At 36.5% G+C, this 12,540-nt stretch overlaps 1 protein-coding gene across 1 annotated transcript; it reads right to left on the reverse strand.

Annotated features, from left to right (window-relative positions):
• Positions 1-2,830: 2,830 nt before the first annotated feature.
• LOC107691017 (prostaglandin E synthase-like) lies at positions 2,831-7,525 on the reverse strand. The gene is made up of 3 exons (XM_016489467.1): positions 7,283-7,525; positions 6,916-6,998; positions 2,831-3,351 (listed from the first exon to the last, which is right to left on the reverse strand). The coding sequence occupies exons 1-3, from the start codon at positions 7,388-7,390 to the stop codon at positions 3,102-3,104; spliced, it is 441 nt and encodes a 146-aa protein (XP_016344953.1). The 5' UTR covers positions 7,391-7,525; the 3' UTR covers positions 2,831-3,101.
• Positions 7,526-12,540: the final 5,015 nt, after the last annotated feature.

Genomic DNA, 12,540 nt, shown 5'->3' on the forward strand with positions numbered 1-12,540 from the left:
GCCCCATTTTGGAGATCTCCGGTCTGCAGTTATATCTACTTGATCTCCAGGCTGCAGTTATACCCTTCTCGTCCGCGTGGTTGTCTTCGTGGAGAAGATGCAACCTGATTGGTCCCCATCTCTGAAGCCCATCCCTACCCCTAACAAGACCTTCATCAGGTTAGACGCCATATTGAATTTAACGAGGATGAAAACAAGGCTGTGAGGGATAATGGCACGTACGTTATTAAGGTCCTTTCACAACTCATTTACAATATATATATATATATATATATATATATATTTTTTTTTTCTTCTAATGTTTTATTTATTTGTTTATTTATTTTTTGGTGAGACATTTCGTAAGCTAAACAATTGGCTATTTATCCCTCCCTGCCCCGTTTTCATCACTGTTGAACGACCTGCATGGTGGGATATTTTCGTAAATGATCCAGCGAGATGAATTGCATGAAAACTTGTCTGTTCATCACAGTGAGCTTTTTATGAGGTTTTATGCACAGTAAGGCTAATTTAATGCTTTCCGCCCGTTTCAGACGAGAAACTTGTGGGAAAATGCTTAAAAACGCTAGTGTAGACGGGGAGTGTTTTGAAACGAAAACGACATTTTCAAATGTATCCGGATTAATGTAGCTAAACATAGCTAGGTGCAACCCTGAAGTCTAGTCCTGTTTGATGACATGGTGTTTTACCGAAAAACCAGGTAGAGCTTTCACCGTGTGAATATTCATTTAGGAAATTCGCCCGCTGCTAAAATTTCTGTTAAAGTAATAATGTATAGTGAAGTTTTATTCATGGATATGAACTGAAACTGATTAAGTTCACATGCAGTGGTTAAAATTACACTGTATTTGTTCAGTACACATACCGAAACGAACAAAATGTATTCTGTATGAATAAGTATGCCATTACACCCCTGGAAAACATTTAAAACACCAAAAATTGCACTTACCAGAATAAGAGTTTTGGCAAAGGCTGTTGTGGGAGAGGAAGCAGAGCGGGAAATAATGGATATATTTTCAAAATTTCAGTAATCCACCAATAGGAATAAGGGAAGACACAAAGCAACCAATAGCATTGCTGAATGGGTTGAGATGTGGACTGCCACTAACCTGCCACACATGACTATAACAGGTGTTTTTCCAAATAAAAGCCAAATGTTAACCATAGGTTGACATATTCCATGGTGTGCCATAGCCAAGCCACATATGGCTCTCAGTCGTGTGCTGTCATCTGGACCTCAAAACAAATTGTCATCCAAAAGAAAATTCCCTCCAATTCTAAAGGCATGGCAAAACATATATGGTGAAAATTTGGCCCATATGTGCCCAGCCATGCCATACCTTGGCCAAATGTGACAGCTATCAACCACATTTGGCCCAAACGTTCAAAATGATCATTGTTAGATCTGTAATGATTAATATTGTCAAATAATTTTGCATAGTTTTAAATTGTGGCTTTTTACTTTACTTTTAAAAAAATACTTTTTATTGGCATTATTTAAAGAAAAAAGGTTGTTATTTTTAAATAATTTAGAGTAGCTACACTCAAAACAGCTCATCACTGAGGCAGTACCCTAAAGGAACACATTTGTACTGTGCCTTATTTACTCCTAAAAGGTTCGTAGTAGGGCCTTAAGGGTAGGCTACATATTATCACTCCAAATTTATACTGCAAAGGTGGCACGAAAGTGCTTCTGAAGCTGCATTTAGGTGTCTTTAAACTGACTCTTTAATGCTGCTCAGAGGTGGTTTAAGTGCATTTCCACAGCAATTACAAATGTGCAATTTGAGGTAGGTCTGAGCAGGCATAATTTAGTCTGGCTTTGATTTTTGTGTCTTCACACTGAATTTTGAGCAGGTACAGAGCAGCCCTAACACAGCTGTGTAAAGGTAATATGCTGCCCTTTCACATATTTATCCTGATTTACTTCCACCATTGGTGGCAGTGGTGTTTTCATCAAACCAATTAAAGATTGAGTCGTGATAGTTCTGGAGGTCTGGTTTATTTTAATTTTAAGATTAAGTAAAAACATGCCTTTCTCACAAAGTTTTTGAACCCATCTATCTTTTCCTGTCAGTCTTTTTCCTTTCCTTTTTGTACAAAGTAACAATGGGATCTGCCACGTTATAATGTCTTTTGATTTCTCTTTGTCCCGTTCTCTCTTAGCTCGTTTTTAACGTATGCAGTGCACTTGTCTCTCATTTCTTGATCTGAGTCAATAAAGTATCACAATTACCCATGAAAACACAAAACCTTTCATTATTCCTTAAATATAAAAACTAGTATTTTCTCATTATCTCTTTAGAAACTTTAACATCACTTCACAAGTGATATAAAAATTAAAATAAGTTACACTTTGAAAACAGAAAATATTTAAAATGTAAATAACAAAAGCACTGTGGTGAATTACCACAACCATAACATTATACCAAAACCAGCATTCTGGAGGATAAAAACCAAAGTGAAAGCACCCGGCTGTTCTCGAAATGCTGTAAACCCAAAGCCTGGTGGACAAAGAGGAAGGACAGTGTTTGCGCAACGGTGTATATTTAACGCTACAATAAATTTGAAAAGCCTGGGCTCTGCAGGGCTTATGGTCTAATAACAGAGGAATTTTTACAAGTATGGAAAGTTATTGTGGAACAGTCACGTGGACTCTGAACTGACCTCAGCAGTTATTGCTTATGTAAGCTTTGCAGTATGAAAATGAAAAGCTGGTGGTCACTGAACCAAAAGTCTTGTAAGTAACAGACTCAATGTCCATTCAAGGAGTTGTTGTATCAAATATATAAATATGCTGAGTATATGCAAACCTGATTGTGAAAATAAATCACATTAAATAACCTTCATTTGAATGCTAAAATGACAATGCACATAAAAACACAATACAAACTGTAGTGTCCAGTCCTAAAATGACAGCAATGAATGTTAGGATTTAAGAACAGAGTTATTAATTGTCAGTCATAAATCATCAAGTCTAATGTTAAAGTGAAATGTGAATTCTGTTACTGTTGAGATGCTGTAAGTCCATAAAGCAGCATTCTGCATCACAGTTGTAATCATAAGTCTTGACCAATCACAGAAGTCCGTTATTGAGATGGTCATGCAAACGAGGCTACTTCCATGAGTATCTGTATTGCCATTGAAACGCAAGGCACCTGAGCGATGACATAGGCGAATGAACGTGTCGGTGCTTTGAGTGCCAACAGGTATGCGATGCTGTGTAGAACTCGACCCAGGAAAAAGACCAGAAAATGAAGTCGTGCAACTGCATACGAGGGGCCTGTCATGGAGTAGACGGCTCCGAGAAATAAAAAGGGTAAAATGTTTTCCATGTCATTGACGTGTGCTCTGGAAGAAAGAAAAAACACACAGAGTTCAAAAATTAATGCAGGTAAACCACAATTAAAAATGTTTGTGATAGTGTAGAGGAAAGATAAGGAAAACTGCTGAAAGCTGTTGAAAACAAATAGGATGTGTAATTGGTAATGTATAGCAAACAAACAATTTTGTTGCCATTTATGAATGATGATGTAGTTTGGCATAGCATGATCATGATTGTTTAGTCATAGCTCATGGTGAGCAAGTTCTTTTCCAGTTTTGACCACATCCTCTTCTCCATATACACTACATCACTGGGTCCCATCATACAGGCACATGGCTTCTCCTACCATTGCTATGCTGATAACACAGCTCTATCTCTCATTTCAACTGGATCTCAGGCTGCCTGGCGGACATCTCGGCATGGATGAAAGAACATCACCTACAGCTCAACCTGGTGAAGACTGAGCTTCTTGTCTTCCCTGCTACTCCAACTCTACAGCATGATTTCACCATCCAGCTAGGTTCTTCTACAATTACCCCATCAACTTCGGTCAGAAATCTTGGTGCCCCAGTTGCTTTGGACAAAAGCGTCTGCAAAATGACTAAATGTAAATCCCTCACCTATTTCCACATTGTTCTTTGAGCCTTTCTTTTGACTACTTCTAGGTAGTGTTATACTCTAAAAACTGTATTTGATTCAATAGACCTTTGATTTATTTTGAATGTTCCAGACTGTGGAAATACATATGGAAAACTGCTTTTCTCAGAACCAAAGAGCTGAGGAATGTACACTTTGATCAGGACTTCAGCTGTAAACTGTCTGGCTCTGTCTAATGGCAGCATGCCTGGACAGTAAACGTTGCCAACATCACACGATCTTGCAATATAAATTTACTTTCACTCTGAATCACTCTCACAGTGCGCCATGGCAGTGGTTGTCTCATGAACAAATCACAGCAATAGGAAGCTGTAAGTACTTCCTGTAGCTACCCACTCAAAAGAAATGAATCTACTATGCTGTCATTCATATCGCCACATTATGGTCAAATTTCCCTATATTAACTCAACACGTATAGCTACGTAGCAGTACTTGGTCATCGTTGTGAAATCCTGCATTACACAGATTCTTCCTCATCTCTTTATCGCAACAAGGACTTTCCATTACCAGCCATTTCCTGCTGGGATTACATTTTCAAAGAGGAAATAACTTTCACTTATGTGTTAATTACAACTTTCATTAGAAAATATTCTAGCTTTAGATCCTGATATAAAATCTGATTGTATGCGTACAGGCTTAAAGAGATCATAAAATAGATGATATGCACCACTGTGACCACACATCTTTTCAATTATTAATCTGTTGCTTGGCAGCTAAATAATATTAATAATTATTTTAATAAAACAATAATAATAAAGATTATGGTGATTTATTATAATGTTAATATAAGATAATGATCTTTGAAATGTCTTGTTTATTTACTTTTTTTCCTTCTGTAAGTGCCTCAAAAGATGAAGAATGTGTCTGTTTGTCATTGAAATCATTTTTGTTGACATGTCAACGTAAAGTTGTTGATCCAAACAAGAACTTTTAACCATTAGTTCTATTTAACGCCGTCTTCCTGTTTCTGTTCACGTGTAGATATTTAGATATTTGTTAGCCACAGGGTTGTAGTGAAATACCTTTGTGAATGCACTGCAATTAAGGTCAAATCACGGTCTTGTCAGGACTTGCTCCTGCTAGCCTACCGTATCTTACCAATCTGGCAGCCACAAGCTACCCTTCTCAGGTCCTCAAGATCACATCAGTGAATACCTTTGATTTATTGATTTAACTGATTTTTTACTGAAAAATCAGTTAACTGAAATAACATCTTCATTGTTTTCACATTGTGCAGATGTAGAGTGGAGTGGGCTGTGACTGGGCAGAGCAGGCAAGTTTTCTAAAGATAAGTTCGAAACCGCCAAAAAAAAACATGCAGCACCCTGCAGCTTAAAGTAATGAATGTTTCCCTACAGGCAGCCAATGATTGTTTTAAAGGGGTCATATGATGCGATTTCAATTTTTCCTTTCTCTTTGGAGCTAAAAAGTCAGTATAAGGGGCCATTCACATATCGCGTCTTTTGCGCACTCAAGTTCGTTATTTCAAATGTAGCCGTGCGGCAGGCGCGCTCATAATGGAAGCAACGCGGTTGCGACGCGCACGCGGTGCGACGCGCTCATTTTTTCCAGGCGCTTCCGCGCCGCATCGAGATGAAAACATTTCAACTTTTCAGAATGCTGAATGTTTTTGAATCGTCTCTCCGGCCGGACACGGCATCAACAGTGTGTGAGGGGCGTAACATTTCCGTCTCACGCTTGAGGTATTCGGCCAATCACAACGCACTGGATAGCTGGCCAATCACAGCACACCTCGCTTTTTCAGACCGATGAGCTTTGTAAAAATCGACGAGTTTCAAAAAGGCGGGGCATAGAGGAGAAACAATAATGTACAGTATGTGGAAAATAATGTGTTTTTTTAACTTTAAACCGCATAAACACATTTCATTACACCAAATACACAAAATAATGTTCTTTTTAGCAGCATCATATGACCCCTTTAAAGTGTGTAGTCTCATAATACATCGTCTCTCTTTCTCTCATGCTCTCACATACACAAATGCAGGTACCGAGAAAGGTCTACTGTGGAAACACATTCGAGCTAACTGGCATGGAGAATGCATCCCTATTTTAATTTTGACTAAAAATAATAAAAATGGGGAAATAAAGATATTTTAGCTAGTCTGTTGTGGATTAATCATGCTTCCTACTGTAGACCTGTGAACTTTCACACACATCTGTCATACCAGTATTCTTTTTCTGAAAAGGTCGATAGTGCTAAAAAATAACTAAAGGAAACCTGCCAGACATCCTGCAGGTTTTTTTTTTTTTTCCCAACTAAATGGGTTCACTGGGAATGAGACTGAAGCTTAACTTCCCCAATAATAGACACGCAAAGTTTTTAACACTAATTTAAAAACATTCCCCAGTTAGAAAATAAAACCATGTGAACAGAAAAATTAAAACAAGTTTTTGAAGATGAATGGAAAACATCTAAATGGAAATAGTGGAAAGTATACAATATTCAAAGTAAAAAAAAAAAATCTGATTATATTGATAAAAAATGCCAGAAATTCACTGTACAAAATTACAGTGACATCGTACCAAAACGAATACATAGGTATGTTACATTAAAATGTAACAAAACAAAAAAATCAAATATTTCTCCAGGAACTTCCTTTTTCAATATGTATCTTAATGTCTTGATCAAATTGATATTTGTATAGTGTTGAAAGGTTACATTTAATTCATGTATTATATTTGATATTGTTTTATGCTATTGTGTTACTGTTATTGTTCGTAAAGCTGTTTCATTTGTATTGCTGATGTTAATTTATTAATAGTGGCATACATGTAACATGGCAAAAAAATGCATTTGTTAAAATTTTTTTAGCCTAGGCTACATCAATGTTTGTGGAGCTGTTTATACCAATGTTTTGCTCAAATTAGTTGCATTACAGAATAAAATCACAAGTGTGTATTATTGTGTTTACCTCCTACAGCGTTCCACATATGGATCGGTTCGGCAGAACTGCAAACCTCCGTGTCTATCGGCGTCCTCTGGATTAGCAAACGCCTGTCAAATACATGTATCTGTTTTAGAGCTCATACATCTATTTGTCACGTCATTCTATAAAAACACATCTCTGACCTACTTTAATTTCTGAAGTTAATCCAGACAGCTGCAGTATGCAGATTTCTATTCAAAACAAAACACTCCACACGCTCAACGCGACGAGAAACACCTCCATTATAAAGACGGCACGCGAAGCAGCGATTCTCTCGCGTCAGTGTATTTGATGCAGTAGCATGAAAACTATTTTAATAAGTAGCATGTGAATAAAAAGTTCCAGAACTTACCTTTTTCCGAAGTCTCACTTGGCCCGTGAAGATGGCAATTATGTACATCTTTAAGACTAGAAGCGTGCTGTAGAAAATGAAGCACAACAGTACATCGCTCCCGAGCATTTTGACTTCGACAGACGGAGTCTGTGTGTGTGTGTGTGTGTGTGTGTGTATACGCTATGATGAAGTCGTTTTTGGAGTCGGTTTTATATGCGAACCCCAGACCGTTTAGCCCAACCTCACTACCTGGAAAGAAACTTTCACTGAAGTGCATACTTCCGTTTTTTTCCCCTGCCCGTGACACACTGTCCCATATGAGGATAGGGCAAGACAACTGGAAAACTCCAGTCTTGCCTACATTCACTTTAATAGCAAAACATCCTCTAAATTTCAATTGGAATACAATTTTGAACAGCAGAATGAATTACCTCTCATATTTTTTTATGTTTGGGTATTCCGGAGTCTCACTGTTTATGCTGGAACGTGTAGGCTAGCTTTAGCTATAGGCTATTAATAATTTTTAATAGATAGTAATTTTGAAAAACACATTGTAGAAAAAATATTATCGAAGAAATCATAATAAACAACTAATGTTTATTCACTTTGTAGGCCTATGTCTGAGGTCTTTGAGACTCCAATCAAAAGTAGGCTAATGTAACATTTTTACAGAACAGTGTGTTAACAAGTTGAAATTGCCAACAATCAGTTCTTACTAAGAAAAGCCACAAAATACCAATCTGTTACTTCATTGTTAAGGAAATCATTGGAAAAGTAGCGTAGTGGAATACAAAAATGTACATGTTCTGTGAGTTCTATAAAGGGCTGCAGGGTTCTTTGTCAATACAGTTGAGGTCAAAAGTTTCAGAATCTGCAAAATGTTAATTATTTTATCAAAATAAGAGGGATCATACAAAATGAACGTTATTGTTTATTTAGTACTGACCCTGAATATTTACCCTGAAAAATTTACCCTGATTTTAAATTCCATATTTCAAATAATTTTTTATAAATTCAACTATTATTTTCTCTTGTGGACTATATGTAAACATATTTTATGTGAAATATCTTATTCAGGTCAGTACTAAATAAACAATAACATGCATTTTGTGTGATCCCTCTTATATTGGTAAAATAATTAACATTTTGCAGATTCTGAAAGGGGGGTATATGCTTTTTTTTTTTACCATACAATTACAAGTCTATGGCCAACAACAAGTGATTGATTGGTTACCAACATTGGTAACACTTTACTTAAAGCATTTATGTATAATACATTATAAAAGTAGTTTTAATGCATTAATTATACCTTAATGCACCTTATAATGCATTGTACAATCTTATGAATAAGTGTAACCACAGTTAATACATTATAACACTTGTCAATTTATTGTTACACTATGCATTTTAAATTCGGTTATAATTATTAACGACAAGATATAATGTATTACAATGCAGATTATGAATAATTAACATTATACATAAAGGCTTTAAATAAAGTGTTACCCCAACATTTTTTAGAATATCTTCTGTTATGTTCTGCAGAAGAAAGAGAAAGCCATAAAGGTTTGAAACATGACGATGAGTAAATTATAACAGTTATTTCATTTTTGGGTGAACTATCACTTTAAATGCAGCAACACAGCAAGCAATTAATTACTATTAAACCCTTTTGATAAGACTCTATAATGGCTTTAGCAATATGCGTAATCAGATCTTTAAAACATTGTCTTGGAGGATAAATAGATCAATAGGAAATACGCTCACGAGCCACGTATACAAATATACCTTCTTTTTTTTTTATATATAGTAGGCCTAAATCAACAGCATCATTATATCACAATGTTCATTTGGAAGGTTTTTGTTCCTCCCAGGAGAAACCATTAAGCTTTATTTGTAGTATTAACATTCCGATTTCCAAACCAATGTTCTTTTATCCAGAATGATAAAAGAAAAGGTGATTCTAGACGAATGAAGTTCCAATTTCAGCATCCATATATCAGCTATGTTATAATAGACACGTTGCTTTCCCTGACAATAATGGGATTGTTGCTCAAATTGAGCAGGAACTGAACTGTGGAACATTGTGGATGAGAGCACAACCCCCTTCCACATAGTCAAGACAAAGACCTCATTAGTTTAATTTAGGCAGGCTAAGCAGATTTCACTGTCACATTTTGAGGGAGCCAAAAAGAATGGCAATATTTGGCACAAGATGTGAGTAACCCACAAAAGTCTGAAACCACAACAAATGTCAACAGTCGATTCCGATATAGTCCGAGGAGGAGGACGAGCTTGTGCTTGTGATATCGCAACAGTCCTCCGCATCCGAGAAAGAAGAAGTATAGTGGAGGCCTGAGAGTCTGTGGTAGTCCTGCTGAGTGACCTCTGGCAAATGAGACATGTCCATTGATGTCTGGCCTCTTCGTGAGCTACGTGACACACTCCACATATCAATCAACTGTGTGCAAATGGCACAACCCATTGCTGTATGTTATATCCAAAATGTGGTCAGATGCTAATTGCTGTCTTGAACAGAAGACATCTCCCTATATGACATCACCTTTTAAAAGGTACACACTGAAACACATATCTGCAGTGTAGAGGCAATTACTCATTCAAGCACTGGCTGTCACATAATAGTGATTAACAGCAGGTTGGACTTGTCATACGTTTGGATGCATCGTATGATGGCAAACTGTGAGCGTGTCTGTGTGAAAAGAGCTATATGGAAAGAAAAGAGAGCGTGAGAAAGCAACTGTGTCTAAGTAGGTCTTCCCTAGGAATGCTTTGTTCAAACCCTCGCCTGGAGGTAGTGACAATTATAAGGTGGAGTACAAGATGAAAACTTAAAATGATGCATTGAGACAAGAAAAGACAGAAGGACTATGAGTCAAATCATTGTAGCGTGTGCACTGCAGACCACAGAGTTTAGGACTAGACTAAAGACTGCTAGGGAATTACTAAAAGGTCACAAAGTCAGTGTAGTGTAGTGCAAATATTGGAACATGGTCAGTAATATTTCAATCTCTTAGTGTCGGTTCGAAACATGAAAAACAGGAATATGATATCGGAGATTAGTGTTTTTCTCAAAAATGCAATACCACACCTCTATTTTTAGTTTGCTTTGAACTCACATTACTTTATGAACATATAGAATATCAAAAGCTAATGCAGTCCCTTTGCCATAGTCAAAGATCAGTGAAGCTGTATTCTCCCACCCTGTGAAGCTTGGGTGTGACTCTGATCATTGTCGCTATTGTTGCTAAAGTCTCTGTAGTGTTTTCAGTCCATGAACATGGACCATCGTCCAGCCTAGAGAAAGAAACAGAACACGTTCAACCGATGGCATCAGAGATAATCTGCATTTCATAACAATTAGCTTTCAACTAAAATTAACATGCATGGCCGTTTACAAGAACTCAAAATAGAACTCCTAGTTATTCAGTCAGATGATGCCGATTATGATACTAAAAGTACATTTGAATGTACAGTACAAAAAATGGATTTGCTAATAACTGTGTTATTAAGTTATTAGTGTTTCTGAAGACCCTCTGTGGTGAAAATAGGGTTTATAACATTGTTTACATATCTGTCTGGTGGTATTAATATGACAAACCTTGTGCAAATTCATCAGTCAACACCATGGCTTTGCATTTTCCCCTTAACTGCAGTGTAGCCTACCAAAGTCTCAAAAATTGTGGCATGAAACTGCCCTTTCTTCACAAATGTGTAACTGATCCTGTCAACTTGCAGCAAAGTGTTTCTACCAAAGTTTGAAATTATTTTTGAAATGGCGAACTGGAATATGGTTTTTGTAACATATTAGCTGTTTGATAAGTTAGTCAAGCCAAAGGCTACTGATATCAATTCCTGTTTTGTGTCCAACGTTGTAGAGAGCATTACATTAAGATGCATTAATAGTCTGATACATCAACTTATAGATGACCTGCTATAATAAGCTCTTCCTCTTCTTCTTCAGAATCAGTTTCTGGTTCAAACATATGGTTGAATTCATCAAATACTGGCACTTGCCATTGTGTAGCATTTTCTACTTCAGTTAACTGAGTGAACGTGACGCAGCGGGTAGTCCGAGCTGGTGTGATTGAGTGGAGGCAGGGACTAATTTGCATATTCTTGACCCACGTATACTAAATAAAGTGTGTATTATTCAAGTTATATTCAAGCCAATTTATTTTTAAAGGGAAAAATAACATTTAAGTAGGTAATTTTGGTTATCAAAGATGAGTTTTAAGGGATCAAATTAGTAACGGCAGTGGGACTTTAAAGATAATTTTAGATGGCACAAAGGTGATCTAAACAAAAATAGATGAAAATGAGCATGAACAATTAAACACTCAATACCGATCAATGCAACCTCTAATATCAATACCTCATGCAATTGCTCATTCATTTTAAGAATATTAATTTCTATCAAATCATTATATTACAGTGTGATTACAGCATCAGGTTTTATATAAATATGTTAATAAGAGTAACTTATCTGAATAACTTTTATCAGGTCTTAACTATGAACATTTTGAGCACTCAAGCTGTGATGGACTGACAGAGACGTAGCTCTGCACGCACTGAAGTGTTAATAACAAGGTCTATTAAAAATTCATTTCACAGCCATAAGTTATTACCGCATGCCTGATGTGATGTTGTCCTGGTTAACAACATTGCTCTGAGCTCATCGTGAATGCCTCTTGCTAGCTGCCTTTGTGTCTGAAATTACTGAAGGGAATCACCTTTATAGGGACATCTAAGTAGAAACATTTGAGTTTTGGTGATTTACTAGTTGGCGACGACCGAGTTTTTTTATTAGCAATTATACGAAAAGAAATATTGGGGTATTTTATATTAAAAAGCCCATTTCGATACACTTCAAAATATGACACTTTCAAAAACAGCACGACAAAGAGGGTGTGTTCAAGCAATGAATCTGCGCAGGCTGAACAGCTACCAAACCTCATCTGTATAAAACAGGTTGATTTGTCATTAGTGAAGATTTCCACCATATATAAGGCTTTTCTAAAACTTCTGGATACATTTTATACCACTGTAAATGTTAATAAACCAGAAAGGGCTTTTTTTAGTAAATAGGTACTGCAATGTTGACAGTGAAAATACTGATTTTGCAGCTCTGTGTACAGTAATGTTACTGTTATCATGAATATCATATCAAGGAATTCAATTAGAAAGTTATAAACTGACGTTTTATGAACCAAGGATGTTAATTTATTCACATGGTACTGTCAGCTAATATAAACACA

Source organism: Sinocyclocheilus anshuiensis, unplaced genomic scaffold, assembly GCF_001515605.1.
Source record: "Sinocyclocheilus anshuiensis isolate Anshui unplaced genomic scaffold, SAMN03320099.WGS_v1.1 scaffold386, whole genome shotgun sequence".
Lineage (NCBI taxonomy): Eukaryota > Metazoa > Chordata > Actinopteri > Cypriniformes > Cyprinidae > Sinocyclocheilus > Sinocyclocheilus anshuiensis.

Excerpts from the sequence above, each read along its gene's own strand:
- LOC107691017 (XM_016489467.1), bottom strand. The coding sequence starts at position 7,390 with ATGCTCGGGAGCGATGTACTGTTGTGCTTCATTTTCTACAGCACGCTT. Across the intron at positions 6,999-7,282 it reads AAGTGAGACTTCGGAAAAAG|GCGTTTGCTAATCCAGAGGA; the intron begins GTAAGTTCTGGA and ends TGTATTTGACAG. Across the intron at positions 3,352-6,915 it reads TATGTGGAACGCTGTAGGAG|AGCACACGTCAATGACATGG; the intron begins GTAAACACAATA and ends TCTTTCTTCCAG.